At 34.5% G+C, this 18,142-nt stretch overlaps 4 protein-coding genes and 1 long non-coding RNA gene across 16 annotated transcripts; 4 read left to right on the plus strand and 1 right to left on the minus strand.

Moving 5' to 3' along the window:
• The first annotated feature begins 1,616 nt into the window (after nucleotides 1–1,616).
• Nucleotides 1,617–6,094, plus strand: LOC104785008 (uncharacterized). 12 transcript variants are annotated; one of them, XM_010510125.2, is made up of 12 exons: nucleotides 1,617–1,885; nucleotides 2,340–2,484; nucleotides 2,620–2,718; nucleotides 2,809–2,912; nucleotides 3,025–3,776; nucleotides 3,882–4,004; nucleotides 4,117–4,205; nucleotides 4,306–4,506; nucleotides 4,596–5,075; nucleotides 5,164–5,247; nucleotides 5,325–5,648; nucleotides 5,784–6,094. In XM_010510125.2, the coding sequence occupies exons 2-11, from the start codon at nucleotides 2,362–2,364 to the stop codon at nucleotides 5,496–5,498; spliced, it is 2,229 nt and encodes a 742-aa protein (XP_010508427.2). In that variant the 5' UTR covers nucleotides 1,617–1,885; nucleotides 2,340–2,361; the 3' UTR covers nucleotides 5,499–5,648; nucleotides 5,784–6,094. The 12 variants fall into 12 exon arrangements, with proteins under 12 accessions (XP_010508427.2, XP_087307958.1, XP_019101205.2 ...); XM_087451832.1 differs by having other exon boundaries at nucleotides 1,618–1,885; nucleotides 2,340–2,496; nucleotides 5,331–5,648; nucleotides 5,788–6,094; XM_019245660.2 differs by having other exon boundaries at nucleotides 1,628–1,885; nucleotides 2,340–2,496; nucleotides 5,788–6,094.
• LOC104785007 (putative peroxidase 26) lies at nucleotides 5,970–7,807 on the minus strand. Its single transcript, XM_010510120.2, has 4 exons — nucleotides 7,430–7,807; nucleotides 7,055–7,234; nucleotides 6,806–6,965; nucleotides 5,970–6,606 (listed from the first exon to the last, which is right to left on the minus strand). The coding sequence occupies exons 1-4, from the start codon at nucleotides 7,673–7,675 to the stop codon at nucleotides 6,185–6,187; spliced, it is 1,008 nt and encodes a 335-aa protein (XP_010508422.1). The 5' UTR covers nucleotides 7,676–7,807; the 3' UTR covers nucleotides 5,970–6,184.
• A 2,503-nt stretch (nucleotides 7,808–10,310) lies between these two features.
• Nucleotides 10,311–11,954, plus strand: LOC104785010 (uncharacterized). The gene is made up of 7 exons (XM_087512998.1): nucleotides 10,311–10,631; nucleotides 10,727–10,820; nucleotides 10,941–11,024; nucleotides 11,142–11,196; nucleotides 11,336–11,409; nucleotides 11,535–11,596; nucleotides 11,709–11,954. The coding sequence occupies exons 1-7, from the start codon at nucleotides 10,459–10,461 to the stop codon at nucleotides 11,818–11,820; spliced, it is 654 nt and encodes a 217-aa protein (XP_087369124.1). The 5' UTR covers nucleotides 10,311–10,458; the 3' UTR covers nucleotides 11,821–11,954.
• A 35-nt stretch (nucleotides 11,955–11,989) lies between these two features.
• On the plus strand, nucleotides 11,990–14,307 carry LOC104785009 (uncharacterized). Its single transcript, XM_010510126.3, has 10 exons — nucleotides 11,990–12,450; nucleotides 12,640–12,700; nucleotides 12,799–12,847; nucleotides 12,925–12,982; nucleotides 13,068–13,155; nucleotides 13,232–13,350; nucleotides 13,437–13,562; nucleotides 13,673–13,766; nucleotides 13,837–13,991; nucleotides 14,089–14,307. Exons 1-10 carry the CDS (start codon nucleotides 12,091–12,093, stop codon nucleotides 14,146–14,148), a joined length of 1,170 nt encoding a protein of 389 aa, XP_010508428.2. The 5' UTR covers nucleotides 11,990–12,090; the 3' UTR covers nucleotides 14,149–14,307.
• Nucleotides 14,308–14,550: 243 nt separating this feature from the next.
• Nucleotides 14,551–15,722, plus strand: LOC104785011 (large ribosomal subunit protein eL38z/eL38y). Its single transcript, XR_767302.3, has 3 exons — nucleotides 14,551–14,628; nucleotides 15,007–15,190; nucleotides 15,481–15,722. It is a non-coding gene; the product is annotated as a large ribosomal subunit protein eL38z/eL38y (long non-coding RNA).
• The last annotated feature ends 2,420 nt before the right edge of the window (nucleotides 15,723–18,142 follow it).

Genomic DNA, 18,142 nt, shown 5'->3' on the forward strand with positions numbered 1-18,142 from the left:
ATCAATTAATTGCACGTTAATATATATATATAAATATCTGTATGGAAGTATATTATATAGTATTCTTCTACTGATGTCATGAATGACCCACTTTGTCTCTTCTTAACATATTCTCCACAGACAGTATATTTAATGACGAAAGCTTTTGATATACGGTGAATCTTGACCGTCCGATTAGATTCTGATACTTTCGAGGTTCGAATTCTCTTTCAAGATTCTCTCTAATAAGCGTGGAATCTTCAACAATATACAGCTAGGCCAGGCTAGGCTATGCTATATATAACTTGTAGGACTTTGCCTGTCTCCCTATTTGCTCTATTATAATAAAGTATACGACGTATCACGTATGATTGTGAAAATATCTACTTGATTGTTATAAAAATGTTGTGTAATATATAATGTTCGATACTGAAAGAGATATAAAAAATAAATAAACAAAGGTAGAACTGCACTAGCTAGACGACCAGAGAAACATATAGAGAACACACGAATCTGTTTATTATATATCTTCTTTTGACATGCGAGAACACACGAATCTAAATACGGAGTGATTGCATATTTTTAATTCACAAAGTAATTTCTCTAGTTAGAGATAAAGCAAATTAATAAAATACAGTACAAACTATCAATATGGTGTGCAAGAATGAAAATTGCATGAATTAAACATGTAGAAGTACGTACGTGGATGTTCGAACTGTAAATGCGATGATTTGTTTCCTGATCCTCTATAAATATGATTCTCTAGATATGATTCACTATGATTATATTATCGGTGACTCTTTTTAGGTGTGATTGAAACGCCTTATTAAAGAAAGAAGGATTACTGTATAATCATTCTAATCCACATATGTACCGGTGTACCAATACAAATTAAGTGAGGATATTTTTTTACCTTAAAAGTTATATAATCATAATCTCCTCCCGATTCCAAATTTTCTGACCATGACTTTTCCCCCCCATACATTTATGTTTGGAAAAAAGTGTATACTGATATATGTACTATATTGATATATTACTGATAAAACTATATTGATTTTAATTCAATTAGGTACTATTTAATTTGTTGTTATCGTGAATCACACCTAGAGAATCAGAAAACAATCTATAATACTGACAAAAAAATACTTATGAACAAATCTGAGAGTATAACTAATCAAGGCCCAATATAGTTAATGGAGTGGAAGCCTAGGCGCCCAACAATGTTCGAGAGGCCCAATATTTTTTTTCCTTAACGGAATTGCAAACTTCGGTACAAATACAATTATTTTGTTCGTCTTATATTTGTATTGTTGTTAGTCACTGTCTAGCGACATTACAAAAACACTGGATCATCTATATAGTTCAACTACATCGTAAACATGTAATTGATGATTCTATCTCCATTGATTAATTTGTGAAATATTGAATTATAGCACCGACTTTTCGATCGGTCCTATAAAGGGCTAATTTCAATTATTATCACACTTCAATTTTATTTTTGTGAGATTATATATACATTAATTAATTAATTGAAATTAAATTATATATACATTTATTAATTAATTGAGATTATATATACATTTTTTTGTGATTATTATATGTTTATTTGACTAAATGAAACCTCACAGCCTAAAAATAAAAGGAAGAAAACAAGAACACATATATACTTGTGTAAAATAAAATAAATTCGGAAACTCGAGAGAGAGGGAAAAAAAGAAAAAAAGAGAAGAACAAAAAAAAAAACACTTCGTCAGAAAAAAGAGAGAGAGAGAGAGAGAGAGAGAGAGAGAGAGAGAGAGGACGACGAGACGAACAAACAAGAAAAAAGGAGAAAACTTTTGGGCATCGATGAAAAAAATGGAGATCGGAGAAGAATATCCTCCTCCATGACCCATTGACCTTTCAGGTTCTTCTTCTTCTTCTTCTCTTAGATCAAACGACATTAACACAATGAGGGGGCAAATGTATCTGATATGTAATGATGCTCGATGAAAGTTTCTGTTTTTATTTCTTTTTTGTATAGTGTTTATTTGAAACTCGTCTATGGTGTTGTGAATGATGTGCATTTGAATCTGATCGATTCGAGTGATCTGATCCATGGCTTTTTCTTTTCGTGGAATCTGAATCCTGTTTATATGACACGTCAAGTTTGTTGATTTCTTTCCAAACTCTTTATGTAAAATGTGATTTTGGTTACAGTAAGATCTATGATTCTATTGGATTCTGTAATGGTGAAACAATTTTGATCTGGACCCTCTTTTTTTTTTTTTTTTGGCTGATTTTGGTTTTATACGAAAGGATCTGGATTGATTTGGATTCTTTTGATTTTTGGTGTTGTCAATTTTTTTTGGTGTTTGCAGAAGAGTTGGGAAGTGAGGACTGATGTGTTCTGGTGGAGAAGGAAAACAATGGAGTTGTGGCAAAGCCGGTGTTGTCAGTTTACAGAAAGTTGGATCTCTTGTTCGAGATTTGAGCGAGCCTTGTCTTTCACAATCACGGTTACAGGTTGTTATAACTGTAAGCTCTTCTCCTTTTACTTTACCCCCTTTTTTTTCAATTCAGCATCTGTAATGTTTTCTTCAATCAATAGCTTATAATGTATTTGTATGACTATATAAGCTGGTCTGTTTATATGCACAGATCGGCAAAATGCTTAAGCCTGAGAAGTGGCAAGCGTCTTTTGATAGAAACGGAAGAGTTTCTGGTTTCCAAAAGGCGCTTAAACTAATTATTTTGGGGGTATGTTTTTTTTCTTCTGTAGAAGAATCCGTAGCAATTTCGGTTTGATACAGTGCTCTCTAATGTATGTATGATGTTGTTCTTTATTAGGGGATCGATCCGTCTATTAGAGCTGAAGTTTGGGAATTTCTCCTTGGTTGTTATGCATTGAGCAGTACCTCTGAGCACCGTGATCAACTCAGGGTAGCTCGAAGGTTAGATTGTTCGATTGTGTTAATATATTATCACAGCTTAGAGTGAATGAGAGAGAGAGTGGTATTAGCAAGTTAAGTTCAATCCAAAAAACTTATTTGGATTTTCACGCAGGAAGCGTTACAATGATTTGCTCAAGCAATGCCAGACGATGCATTCAAGTGTGGGAACTGGTTCACTTGCTTATGTTGTTGGGTCTAAAGTTATGGATATGCGGAAATCTTATAGAGATGAGTCAGTAAAGGTTGCTTCTACAGATGAAAGCAGAGATGAAGAAGCTTGTATAGATAATAATGATAATGCGAATACTGAGAATCATCACAGTGATCACAGTAATAATGGTACTGATACTTCTCATGTCCACAGAAGGGGAAGTTCTAGTGAGTCTGTTGATTTAGTAAGCGGAAGAGAGAGTCCAGAGAGCGTAGTATACAACACTTCCTCTTTTGTATCTGCTTCTAGTCCGTATGGCTTTGCTTCCCCTGACGGTTATTTTGACTTTCCTTCACTACCGGTTACAGATTTGTTTGGGAGGAATAGTTTAGATAAGATAGAGGTTTCTACGCCAGACAAGGATGCTTCTTTGAAAAGTGAATTGAGATCTGATGAAGAGGGAATGCACAATTTTCGAATTGATAAGAATGCTGATTTAGTTAGAGAACAACGTAGGTCCACGTCAGAGATCGAAGTGATGCAACCGGATTCTGTTGGACCATCGTCTTATACTGGTCGTAATACAGAGATAGTTAATGGCTTGAGAATATCAGATGCCCCTGAAATGGCATCAGTAAAGGAGACTCCCTCTCGTGTTGCAAATGTCACGGAAGAACGAGTGTCTGAATGGCTTTGGACATTGCATCGAATAGGTAGGAGTTATTCCTTGTATCATTTCTCGTGAGAACTTGCAAAAAAGCTTCCTTTTTCTGTCGTAGCTTGAATCATTTCATAGTTAAACTTTCTCGTTTCCACAGTTGTTGATGTGGTAAGGACGGATAGCCACCTTGAGTTTTATGAGGATCCAGGAAATCTAGGAAGAATGTCTGATATCCTTGCGGTTTATGCTTGGGTTGATCCTGCAACCGGTTATTGCCAAGGTTTTCCATATATCTCTTAACTTTGATATCTTTTAGATATGTTGAATGAAAAATTAATAAGGTTTTATTGGTTTAGTATACTAATTCTCTCTGCTTGCAAACCTGTTGATAGGAATGAGCGATTTAGTCTCTCCTTTTGTGGTTCTGTTTGATGATAATGCCGATGCCTTTTGGTGCTTTGAAATGCTCATAAGAAGAACGGTAAATCCATAGTGATGTGCTTACTATGCTATACATATAGTTTTGTTCTGGCTTTAATTCGATCATGCATTGTGCTTTTGCTATGTGTCTATTTGTGTAGCGTGCAAATTTCCAAATGGAGGGACCAACTGGGGTGATGGATCAATTGCAGTCACTCTGGCACATATTGCAGATTACAGATAAAGATATATTTTCTCACTTATCGCGTATTGGTGCTGAAAGTCTTCATTTTGCCTTCCGGATGCTTTTAGTTCTGTTCCGACGTGAATTGTCTTTTAACGAAGCTCTCAGGATGTGGGAGGTTTGTAATTCTTCTGTTTGCTTCAAATACTGAGTCTTTTGTTCAGTCTCTGTTACTCATATTTATCTATGGGTTTGTCTTTGATGTAGATGATGTGGGCAGCTGATTATGATGAATCTGTTGCTGAAACTTTGGAGAATGATTGCTTGGAGCCTTTGGTGATTCAGCTTCCAAGAAAATCTGAAGCTGAGGTGAGTGAAGAAACCATAGAGGAGGGAAATGGTATTAGTACAAAGAGGGAAGCAACAATTTCAAAGAGTGGGCCAATTTCAAAGAGCAGTGGTTTGTTGTCGAGGAGCGGTTTGCTGCCGAAGAGTGGTCCGTTGCCAAAGACTGCTGGTCCCTTGTCTGATGAGGCTGAGATAAAGGCAGCATCATCCTCATATCACTTCTGTGGTCTGACAAGAAGTCTTTGGTCAAGGAATGATAGAACAACACATGTCCCTTGTGTAGTTTCATCCATCAAAAAAGGGGATGATGCTCTTCCTGTGTTTTGTGTGGCGGCGATTTTAATCATGAATCGACATAAGATAATGAAAGAAACTCGCTCGATCGATGACATGATACAGGTAGAAAGCTTGTTTCATTTGTATTTTGTTCTCCCTTCATGCTCAACTGATGAGATGCATCCATACTAATTCAGAAGATATCTTGCAGATCTTCAATGAGAAGGTTCTTGTATTCCGCGTGAGAAGATGCATACGCACAGCCATGAAACTTCGTAGGAAATACATGTACAAGGTTAGATATGTTGTACAAAGTAAGCTTCTGGTGCTGGATTATTCTATTCTCGCCATTAACTGTTGAACGCTTGTTAGAGTCAGGTAATCAAGACCAAGAGCCACACTCAATCTCAGAATCCCAACCAGGTTCAAATCCAGCATCAAACCCATATGGAGAGCCAAAGGCGGGAGGAGGTTCAGAGCCATGGTGAGAACCAGAGCCAAACACCAAGTTTACATCATAGTCCTGCTGCTCAGAATGGTGACTAGGCAGAACTTACCTATAACAGTTACATTAACATAAAACAAAAAAGATGAAGTAGAAGCTCACACAAGTAGGTCATCTTTGATTACGGATTACGAGGAAGGGATTTATGTTTGAAGATTCATGCTTTGATCTGTGTCGACAACTTTTTTGAGGTAACTGTTTTCCTTTTTTCCTGCAGATTCATGTAAACTCGGATCAAGAAAATATCAAAAAAGTCTTGGCTCTGCTGTTTTGTTGTTTATATGATAAAATTATAATCTTAATAATTGTTTTGCCTCTTCTTGAAGCCAGCAGGATGGAAGTAGCGAGATATTGAGAAGTTTGTTCAATTCAATCGCTTGGTACTTCACAAACTGAGAGTCTAAGACTCATAACCAAAGAGGTTAGACAAATAAAATCTCCTCTCTCTTTTGTGCGGGAACTATTTTGACTGCATACCCTTTATACTTATGTGAATATCAGAAGCAAACAAATTTTTACTCTTTAGAAACACAAAAAGAATCGATCTCCTTTAGCTATAGAGAGGCCTTTTTCACGGCGATTACAATGTAATAAAATGACAACAAATTTATATATCTGAAACATAAATATTTCAATATTTTTCCCTGTTGTTGTTTCCTGTTTATACCTTCTGTTTTTATTCGGCTTGTAAGCACAGAGATCAGAGAGAGACTGTGCTTTTTGTGTGTTAGTTTGTACGCCTGCAATCTCTTCGTATCTCACCTTCTGTTTTAGTTAACACATTTATCGCTCCCATCTTGCTCATCGAAAGAGCAAAGGATTTCCGAAAATCCTCAAAACTAGCTGCAAATTCCTCAGAGATTTGCTTTGTGTCATCATTGTAAAGCAGTTGTTGATCTACTTCAAGTACAGATTTGTTTGATAGAATTCTTGAGTAGTATGAGTTTGTGAAGCTGTGGTTTGAGCCTGAGTCCGGGTTTAGGTACACCAGCGGATCGGTTTGGCCTTTCCTCGTTCTTGGTGGACATTGCTTTGCCATTTCAGACAGGAAATACTTGTTCATAGTCGGGCTTGGTTTGCCGGTTTTGTTGTAATTGTAGAGACGATCAACGACATAGCTGCAATGTGTTCTCCCCATTGAATGTGATCCTGATTAGGGAGTAATTCAGTTTAAGCGATTCGATTCAAAACCAGACCAAAACTACCTTCTAAGTATGAACAGAGACCAAACCTATAGCCAACCAAGAACTTCACAAACCGAACCGGAACACAGGATAGGCAATCCTAAACATGTTAATCTTGACAACCCGGTCTAAAGATACTGGAAGGACCAAAAAAGGTGACTGACCTAGAAGTGTAGCCATGTCAAGGACACTCAAGCCTCTAGATTTGAAGTAATCCATGGCTTGGTCCCATGAGATGGATGGTGACGGTAAGTCCACGTTTTGCTTATCCGACGTCAAGCCATCTCTTCTGCCGGTGAACACAGGATAAGATGGTGCACCAGCCTGTAGGAAATCGTTTCTCTCAGCTGGTCAGTATCTATAATGATGATTCATGTATAGTATAGCTATTGGTAAAGAGGAAGAGAGATTACCAAATGTACAGCATCCCGAGTTGCAAGATTAAGAATGTCGGCGCAAGAGACAACACCGGGACATCTTTGTTCCAAGACTATTTTGATTTTGTCTATGATCACGAATCCTCCAAGTCCTCTGTTTTGTGGCGCCATTCTCTCTGAGTTCGGACCTTCTAGAAGAACCGATGCATCGCATCCCTATCATTATAGTGTCACACGCACATTTAGTTTGGTTATGTGAATATAGAAAAAAGATCAATGATTACATCTATATTATGAAATTTTTTTATATATCACAAGAAATATACAAAAATGTTATAAATTATAATATATATCCTTAGGTTCATATGATATATATTTAAAATGGTAAGACAAGGATAAGAAGAAACGTACGGAGACGAAGCAGTCGGAGTAGAGGAGACGAAGGAGCTTAGGAGCAATGCTCTTATCCTTCTTGTAAAATATCTCAACTTGGTGCCTTATAAAGTTCTCGGCATTCTCGCAAGTGTTGTAAACTTTGTAGTAATGCCACGTCAGTTTCTGCATCGACGGTCCCATCACGGCCGCTTCTGTCGTCTCCGGGAAGAAACTGACGGCTCCAACCAACACAGCGGTGATGAAGATCTGATACATAGTCATCTCACTGTGAATCTGTTGAGTGTTGTTGAATAGGGAAGACAAAGAGGTGTGTTGTTGAGTACTAGTGAGGGTTTATATAAGGAGAGATTGATAGATTGTGAAGGCACTTGTGGGTTTTTGTCCACGTGACATATCTCACTACGATTGGGGTTCTTAATCATATAGTAAGGAATTTGGAAAAAGAAAAAAAAAAATTTAAGAAGTTGTGCTAGCATAATTATCGGATCTTTGTTGAGTTTTGTTTAGGTACCGTGCAAGCTAAGTCGCCAGCCCAATGTCGTCTCTAGGCATTTAAAGTTGCATCAAAATAAAAATACTATAAATCATTTTTAAATTTTTTTTTCATAAAGATGATAATTGATATATGGAATTCTAATGAACAATAAATGGTACGCACATAATGAGAAAGAAAAAAATTGTTAATCGAAGAAAAAAATCAGATGAGTTGAATGGTTTTATAAATAAAGAATTTATATGTGTCGTGTTAAGGAAAACTAAGAATTAAAAGTCATGCATTCTAACAAAGAAATGAAGAAGCAAAGGTCAAGAGAGAAAATAATAAGACAACACACGACTGGAGTTTGGGTCCTTTGGGATATCAAAATATTAATTTGAGTGGGTCTGTTAACATGTCAAAATATATATAGTTTACGTTTTGATAGTGAATCAACGTGTTAACATGTGATCTCCACTCGGATTCTGCGCGTCGTTTGATTTCCCATGCAGAATTATGAGATCCCATTTTTTCTTTACTTTTTTTTTTGTATATTTTTGTTCTTATTTATTACTATTATTATTTTTTGTGTATAAGACTGTTTCTAACATCTATAAATATAATAAAGGATGATTTTTTTACTGAATTTCCATAATTTTAAGACATCATGTAATAATAACGGATTTTGTCATAAGTTGCTATAATGAATGGGTCGATGGCGATAGGAACAAATTAGCAAATGATCTTATTATGATTAGATTAAAATAAATACGCTGTCATTTGATTTCACAACAGATTTCCCACAGTTAGATCATCAACCTCAAAACTTGATAGAAGCTGTAAAATTAAATTAGGTTTATTTTGCCGATGCTTATGACAATTAGCACGAAAATTATATTCTAACTTCATATAGACAATCAAATGCATTTTAGAGTTGCTAAGAATATCGTGTTGGGAGAGACGAGATAAAAGCTCACTTTCCTTCTTCTGGTAATTTAAGATTTCAATTAAAAACCTCGACATGACCTAAATGATGATTTTACCGAACACCATAAAAAAAAAAAAATTTATTTTGCCGACCAATGATATGATGTATTTTTTTATTTTCTAAATCACCATAAAATCACCACATTCCTACATATATATAGCTTGGATTAACAATTATATACAATTTTTTTTTTAAACACTTAGACAAGAGAGGATTTTTTTTTTTTTTTCCTCCAAAACCCATTTTATTAAGTCATGATCCAGCAACTCTAGACAAGAGAGGATTTATATGACTCATATTGAAACTATCACTATGCACTAAAACAGCTGGAAACTCCCTATTAATTATTAGTACATTATTTGTATCTGCCTGTACCATTTCTAGCTATGAATGGTTGGTTGGTCTTTTCCATTCTTCTGTACTTCAGTATATTTTGTTGTGATCATGTCCCTCTTACTGATTAATTTGAGGAAAATTCAAATCAATAAACGTGCTTCAAAATCTTACAACATATATACTTATATAGTAAAGTGAATGAAATAAACACAGAGGAACGAGAAATTCGATAATACTGTAAGAGATAATAACTAACAAAATTCAACTATTTATTCGATATTCGAACTCAAGTGAAAAAAAAAAAAAAAAAAAAAACTTCACCATCAAATGTATGCATCTAATATTGCACTTGCACCTAATATTTTTTTATTCCGGCAATTTGGCATATATGCACATAATTACAAATATTCTCCATCTATAATTTTAAGATTATTTACACAAACAAATTAAATTGGGAATTACATAATGTGGATTTGCTTTATGATGTAATTTTCATTTATGCACGTGAAGTAAATTGCACGATCATTAAATTAACAAATCCCAAGATTTTGTACACTCAGTACTCATATAATGTAGTATATTTTTTGTCGATCGTCTGATTGTAAACTCATATATGAACATTGCATAAAGATAAGGTGTTTAAATATACGTGTTCATGGTCTACAATAATAATGCACGATACCTTTGTAACCCTCAAATAGTTCTAAACTATACTTTATATATAGTTTGTCTTTGCAATCATATAATTAAGAATTAACTTATTGACAATATATAGTGTCAAGCTGTGTCGTCTAATGCATACACGTATCTGACATTTTGTGTATATTTCTGTTAGCTTCAAAATACGTATATATATATATATATATATATATATATAATATTTCTTCTTTTTATTCTAAATTAAAATAAAACTAAGGAATTAAAAAATGGAAATAAAAATAGATTTATACAAAAAAAAATCTCGTCTATGTTTTATTTTATTTTATTTTTGATATTCTATTATATACAGCTAAAGAAAGAAAAAAAAAAACAAAAAACCAAATACGTCAAGGATTTCAAGATTACATATATATCTAAATATATACATCTCCGAAATTAAGTACAGATCGTACGGAAAACTCTTAACTTGGAGTCGTGTTCTTCACATTAGCTAGGGTTTCTTCTTTATATTTGACAACACCTTTGATATTTTGCGATTCTGTTTCTCTAATCTGTTCTTGTTTAGGTGGTTTTGGTGTGTATTTGATGATGGTGAATCCTCCTCCCTGGACAAACGAAGAGATGAATCACCATAATGCCTACTCCCGCAACTTGACGACGCCGCCGTCGGGGAGGTCACTGACGTTGAAACATAACACAGGTGTCCTCTTGCAATGGACCCCTGAGGAAGATCAAATTCTGCTTGATAGACTTGATAGGTTTGTCATGAATTCCCTTATATTACGATCAAAATTTGCTTTTAATTTCACAATTTGTTGTTTCGTTCTGATATATTGTTTTGTCTTCCACGAAGTTATCCGGTGAGTCTTGAGCGTTACGTGGAAGTCGCCGATATTTTGACAGAGAAGGGCGTCAGGGACGTTGCTATACGTTGGAAATGGATATGTGTAAAGTCAATTCTCCTTTGTTCCTTGTTCGTCAAGGTTTCTTTCATTCTTTGTTTCTTGATCGAGAACTAATCAATCATTGATTTTGTATTCTTTTGGGGATGTTGTTTTTTTTTGTAGCAAAAGAACGAAAATGCCAAGAGAAGAAAAGTAGATGATCATCTCAATGGATTGGGAAGAGCTGCCTGCAGAGTTTACAATAAGGTTCAGACATAGAATCTTTCTATGATCATCTTCTGATCTTGTCTATATATACTTATTGTTATCTAAACCCTCATCTTGTTAATGTAATCTGTACGTTTTATGTTTTGATTTCTTCAGGAGATTAGTAATACGGTGGTGCCTTCTTCACAACAGTTTGAACCATCTGAAAATGGTAAGTCTCTCTTTGATGATTCAACGAATCTTATCAAGAATATGTCAAAGATTCCAGAAGATCTTTAAATTAAACACACAGATATGGAAATATTCTTAACTAAAGTGCTCTCATTTAATGCATGGTATGATGTATATAGGGAACACCAACGAGCTTATTGAACAGAATTTGCAATGCTTCGATCAGATTTCTGCAAATTTCAGAACCGTAAGGGTAAGTATATATATACATCCCTTTCTTTTAAATCACCAATTTCGATTTCTCGAGAAACCAAAACTGCTGACAATTAAAACTTTGGTTTATATATGTTCCAATGTACTTTCATTCTTTCTCTATAGTTCATGGACAACATAGAGCTTTTCTACAAAATCCGGAAGAACATCAAAACCCTTCTCGCCAAGTAAGCTGTAACATATATATTATATTGCTGATCATCTCTTGATTGTTTAAGCAGATCATAATATATTCTCATAACTTCTTTCCTTTTTTTTGTTGTTGTTGCGATGTCACAGTTTGAATGAGAATATGTCGGAGACAATGAAACTTATGCCAAAATTGCCGGAGACGTTGAACGAGGAGCTCTTAACTGCAATGTTTCCTACATCAAATCTACCACCATTATGATTGATTTTGGTTCTTCTTTGGTTTTCAGTTGATTCTTTCAGTTATTAGGTTTTTTTTTTCTTTGCTTCTTCTTGTTGTTACCAACTTGGAACACAAGCTTTTAGACTTTTGTTATCAGTTGATCCCTTTATTAATCTAATCCAATTAGCTTAGCTTTTGGTTTGAAGAACAAACAAAAAAATTAAAACCTTTACATGTTCTGCAAAAAGAAAAAAAAATTAGTTCTTCGAGAAAAAAAAGTTTTGAACTTTTTGCTCTGAATGAGTAAAAATGGAGAGACTGAGAGATTGTATAGAGGAGATGGTGAAATTCACACTCGATTACCGTGTAGAATTCGGTTTAGGGCTTACCGGTGATTTCTGCTCCGGTCTTCTTTCCGGCGGTGGAGGAATCGAATCGTCTTCCCAAGCTTTGCTACACAGATTTGGAGATACTGTAGAAGCATTTGCAGGTGTTCCTGAGTATCCTCTGTACAAGCGTCTTGCTTTAGGTCTGCTGAATTCAATTGGTTGTGGTTCTTTCTGTGGAGCTTTTGAGAAGATCTCGTTGGGGAAGGAGGTGATCTGGTTGAAGGAGAGAGAGGATGAGTGGGGCAAGCTGATGATCCTAAAGGGTTTCGAGTTAGTCAATGTGAGTGACTTTTAGATTCATAGTTGATCTTCAAAAAGCAAATTTTTTTGGTAGATTAAGTCTGTACTCAGTTGTGAATTTTGAAGATTCATGCCTTTGGTATTAGGGGTTATCAGAGTAATCAATGCTTAGCTTTTGGTTTGCTTTTTATTGTTAGAAGTTGTGTTCACTTTTGTAACATTCTCACAGGTCTTGAAGGATGTAGCTTGCGAGCTTCACGTTCAAGAGCCCTTATTCTCCCTTATGAAAGGTACTCATTTCCTTTTTAGATGCCTGTGAATAGCAATATGAAGTGGCAAAAGTTCCTGATCTGAATCTCGGTTGCTTGATTTTGAATGGATATATTAGATGGCATCAAAACAGTTGAGGCAAGGTGTTTTGAAGCTGAGTATGATAGGTATGAGAAGTGAAAAGTTACTGAGCTTGGTTACTTCTGTGTCTCTTGTGTTCACAAATGTTGTTTGATTTCCTCAGACTCAGACGAAGAGGTTCAATGGTTATGGTAAATAAATGTCTCATGTTTGAAGTTCTGGTGAGATATATATGCTGACATCATTTTGTTTTGCTTTTGTGTTCCTGCAAACGATTTCTTGTGATTGATTCTCTTAGATATATAGGAAGTTCACCAATATCAGTCCTTTTACGAGCTGTTGAAAGCCGAGAGTTCAGAGAAAGTGTTTCCTGGCACTGAAACAGTGGAAGAAGGTTTGCTTTGTTCTTTGTTTGGTCTTTAGCCATTAACTTCCGTGTAAGTTCTGTTTCAAAGATTTTAGATTCCTAGGTATGCAAATGTTTAGGAAGTTGTATGATATGGACCAAGAGAATTTCAGTGGTGTTGTGGCAATCCGTCTTACTAAATCAGTTATTCAGCCTTGTGTTGCTTTGGCTCAAATACTGTCTGTGAGTTCAAGTTTTTTTCAGTCTTCGCCTCTGTGATTTATAATTCTTATTCATTGTTCCTGCCAAAAAACTCATATAACTTGCAGGGATTAAGTTACATTGGCGTGCAAAGCCTTCTCGGTCTTTCTCACACAACTGGATCTATCTTTCATGCTCTGCCTCCTCAAAGATCGATTCTATTCTCTTCATTCATGCTTCCATACAAGCCAAAGGTACCACAAAAACTAGTTTGTGAGATTCATCGTAGTGAATTCTTTTGGGAACAGATAGGCTGTGTTGCGTTACATCAAACTTAGAATCTTTCTTGATCCCTAATGTTAAGATAAAAGGTTGTAAATTAAGCCACGGAGCTAGAGCATTAGCCAAGCACGTTGATCGAAGTAGCGATGGATTTTGGGGTGTTCTTCATGGAACTGGTAAGTATCAAATTTGTGCAAGACACTGATGCATTTCCATATCTAAAGTGTTCCTCTTCCTTTTTTTCAGAGTCAGATAAAAATAGGCATGCAATGGACATTATCAGTCGGTTCATTGGCCATTGTTGTTGGATGAACATGCATATAGTTCCACCACACGGAGAAGTGTTCGAGATAAGAGTAGCTCAAGGTTATGGAGCACGTTGGACTCGAGATGGAACCAAAGTACATAGAACACTATCTTTAATGTTTACTCGACAATATAGTTTTCCATCAGATTTGTGTTGAACGTGTTCTGTTTCTGATTCTTTTTTAATGGCAGTTCATTGGATTTCTTGAGCCTTACATGGAAGATGGTCACTCCATGGCCTGGAAGCATTAAGAGTCACACACCTGAAAACATCATAGTGGAGTTTTCTCTTGTAACTGAATCGGTTTTTTTTCTCTTTGTAAAAGTGTAAAGTTGCACTGTTTCTTTTCTTGTGACTATGAAATCAATTTATGTTTCTTTGAGTAAAGGATTTTGTGGTTGATCTTGTTATAATTTGGCCATTTGAGTAAGAAAAGAGTGAAACACTAAAATAGAGGGACTAAAATGTAAGAAACGCCGTAAAATTGGGCAAAACTAATTTAAGATATAAGAGACTGGGCCTAAAAACCCAATATGAAAGTTGTTTTGATACATGGGCTTGAGGGTAAATATGTAAAGTCCTAATGAGAACAATGGCTAGGGTTACTTCTTGATACAAAGTTTTTAAGAGATCTCTTTATATTCTCGCGGCGGTGAAATTGCTCGGGGGTCTCTCTCTCTCTCTCTCTGTGGAAGGAAGGCGGCTAGTTTCAACAAACACATCCGATCATGGTACTTTCGATTTTTGCTCGATCTTTCGATTTCGTTTCATCTCATGACCGCGTCATTGATGTTTCAGATTTGGTTAATCGTAGCTCGTTTTCAATCATTCATAGTGTAGTATTATAGTTTGCTCTTGTGTCTTGAAGTTTTCTCAAAATGTCGATTTCTGTATCATTTCACCTTTGAGTAGTTCTTGTTACTATCGTTAGGATATAGTTATACTTGTTTTCATGTTTGTATCCAAAAATGAGGTTTGGTTTTGCTGAGCTTCCGTCTGTGAGATTATCATCATTAGCTTGTGGATTTGATCTTTTGATTGATTTGGAATTTTGAATCTTGTATTGAGTTTGATGATTGATTGATTGATTGATTTGAAAAATGTTGCAGCCTAAGCAAATCCACGAGATCAAGGACTTCCTTCTGACAGCAAGAAGGAAAGATGCACGATCTGTGAAGATCAAGAGAAGCAAGGACATTGTCAAGTTTAAGGTCAGATGCTCCAGGTACCTCTACACCCTCTGCGTCTTCGACCAAGAGAAAGCTGACAAGCTTAAGCAGTCTCTTCCTCCAGGTTTGTATTCTTTCTACACTGCTCAAATTCTCACACTTGCGATCATATGTCATACGAGTCCTAAACCTGGTTTTAGTATATTACATTACCTGTGTCACCTAAGTCTTAAACCTAGATATAGTTGCAATCAATAGAAACATGAAACGATTTGTTCACTTGAGCATTGCGTGCTTAACCCTGCTTTATAGTATGTAAACTATGTTTATGAAAAGCATCATCTACATTCTCATATTTCTTGTTTTTGTATGAGTTGTTCTAAGTTATGGACTTGTTGCTCTTTTTTTTGTCAGGTTTGAGTGTGCAAGACCTTTGAAGATGAAGCAAAGTTCTTCTGCAGTTCGTTGGTGACTAAAGCCTTGCATCATCGTATAATTTTCTTAGGAGTTTTTTTGTGGTTTCCAGTATGAGTGTGTTTTTGGATTTATTCAATTTGGAAAAACGAAATGCGTTATCTACTCTGGTTCAATTTGGATTTTTATTTATTATCATATCGGACCTCTCTATCATTAATCACAATCACATTCATCAAAAATCAATCCTTTTATCTTAAGTCTTAACATTAATTACTTTTCTGTATATAATATGCTTTTCATACACATAATAATCTGGAGTCTGCATGACAGACTGACAGTAGTACCACGTTAACAAAAGACTCAAAAGTTGTTGAGAATGTTAAAATGCAGCGTTTTGTTAATCCGTCTCCAAAGAGGGCAACTCCAATGGGAGCTCCAACTTAATAAAGAAAAAAATAAGCGGATGAAAGAAAAATATATAAAGATAGAACCATTTCTAAAATCTCTGTTTTTGGAGTTTCTAAAAATAAAAGGACACTTGTATATAATTTACTCTTTTTTTCTTTTGACAAAAGGCATATAATTTACTAATATTCAATGTTTTGTTGTTTATATGTAAAGATGTTTGGTATGTGTCTTTCTTCTTGACTTCAAATGGACAAGATATTCTATGTTCGTTCAGCAAATTTTGTGCATTCTTTCTTTGCATATTTCTTGCGTTTGTTTTGGTTTTGTAATTTTGTTCATATGAATTTTCAAAAATTGTATTAAGTGTAAACCAAACTACATAAGCCAATCATTCATATACAACAAGCCTTACAAGTGGCTCGTTTTCAATAAGATTGACACTATTATTCTTGCCGGACTACGTTGGTATTGAATTACTATTTCTTTAATAATTTGCTAACTTTTATATCTATTGAAATTTTAAAGGTAAAGATTATAAGAGAATCTCATAACAAAACGAAAATATTCACATTCCAGAATCTTGATAATATCAACTAATGTATCAAAAGTTCCAACTTTATTATTTGATAGTATTATAATAAATAATAGTGTTGATGATATAATAGTCTCTAACTATTCTGAATTTTTTTTTTTTTTCTAACTGCAAAATGTAAGACTGGAAAAACTCAACCACTCTAGATTGAGTTAAAACCAAATCAGCAAAATACTGACCAAATGGAAAAACGAGGCAAAACTAATGTTTTTAGTCCTATATGCGGGTTGTGGTAGATACATATGTCACACTATGTTAAAGCTTCACCTCTCTCAAGAGGAAAAACATATCTTTGTTTCCGATTTTCTTGCGGATATGAAAATGAAAATTATAGATCACGAGAAGTGATCTTTTGAAAATTTTCTTGATAATGTCTTGATAATGCCAAAGGTTAATTTATTCTGATTTTTTGGTTTGTAGTCGTTACAACACCTTTTTTTAATCTTTACCATTTCTTTTGCATTTTTTGAAGTGTAATTTTGAGTCGCTTAAATATATCGCTGTGAATCGAACAGGGCCTTACTAATTTGTCTTTAAAAACAAAACAAAAATATGGAAACAGGTTTAGTCCAATCCGCTGTGGAGAGAACTTTCCTGCTGTACTTGGCCTAGTTTACTTTTTTTTTTTGTCTAAGAATCCTTTATTAAAATGTAACTAGACTGAAAATGCTATAGTTGTTCCAAACTTCTGTCGTTTGTAAGAAGACTTGAAAACTTCTGTTTTTGTAAGAAAACTTCAAGTTACTGAACTTGGCAATTATAGCGTAATCTTATTTTTAATTCATTTATCAGCTTTTATTTTTTAACAACAAAAACAGAAGTTTTCAAGCCTAAAATATTATGAAGACACACAGCTTTTAACAACAAAAACACACAGATAAGAATAGTTATATTTAATTAAAATCATCTGCAACTAGAACCATTTGGTATCAAACTAAACTGCAAATGAGAGTACCAAAAATTAGTATAAAATAGATTTGTTTTACAGTTTGGCATTATAATATTCATTTAGAAATTATTATCTAAGACCATCGCTAATGTAGTATTATTCTTCTAGTTTTACTTTCCTTCGTCTTTTATTATGACTTCTGAGAAACCCTATCTCGACTCTGTGACATATATAAAGGAAACTCCAAATATCGACTTTCACAGTTTTGTGTCTGAATTCTGAAACCGGTTTTGGTTTTGCAATTTTGTTCATTATTCAATTTAATTAAGAGATAAGCTACACACATGAATTTTCAAAAATTGTATTTAATGTAAACCAAACTACATAAGCCAATCATTCATATACAACAAGACTTTTACAAGTGGCTCGTTTTCAATAAAGATAGACACTATTATTCTTGCCGAACCTACCTTGGTGTATTGAAATTGAACTACTGTACTATCTCTTTAATAAATTTGCTAACTTTTATCTCTATTGAAATTTATAAAAGTAAAGATTATAAGAGAATCTCATAATCTTGATATTTATCAACTAATATATAAAAAGTTCCAACTTTGTTATAATTGATAGTATTCTAATAAATAATAGTGTTGATGATAATACTCTCTAACTAATAACTGATTTTTTTTTTTTTTTTTGTTAAAGGGCTTTCAAATTAAATAACAAAAGGGTTACATAAAATTTTACAGGGCCTAGGCCCATTACAAGCT

This window comes from Camelina sativa, chromosome 5 (genome assembly GCF_030686135.1).
Source record: "Camelina sativa cultivar CO46 ecotype springtype chromosome 5, ASM3068613v1".
Lineage (NCBI taxonomy): Eukaryota > Viridiplantae > Streptophyta > Magnoliopsida > Brassicales > Brassicaceae > Camelina > Camelina sativa.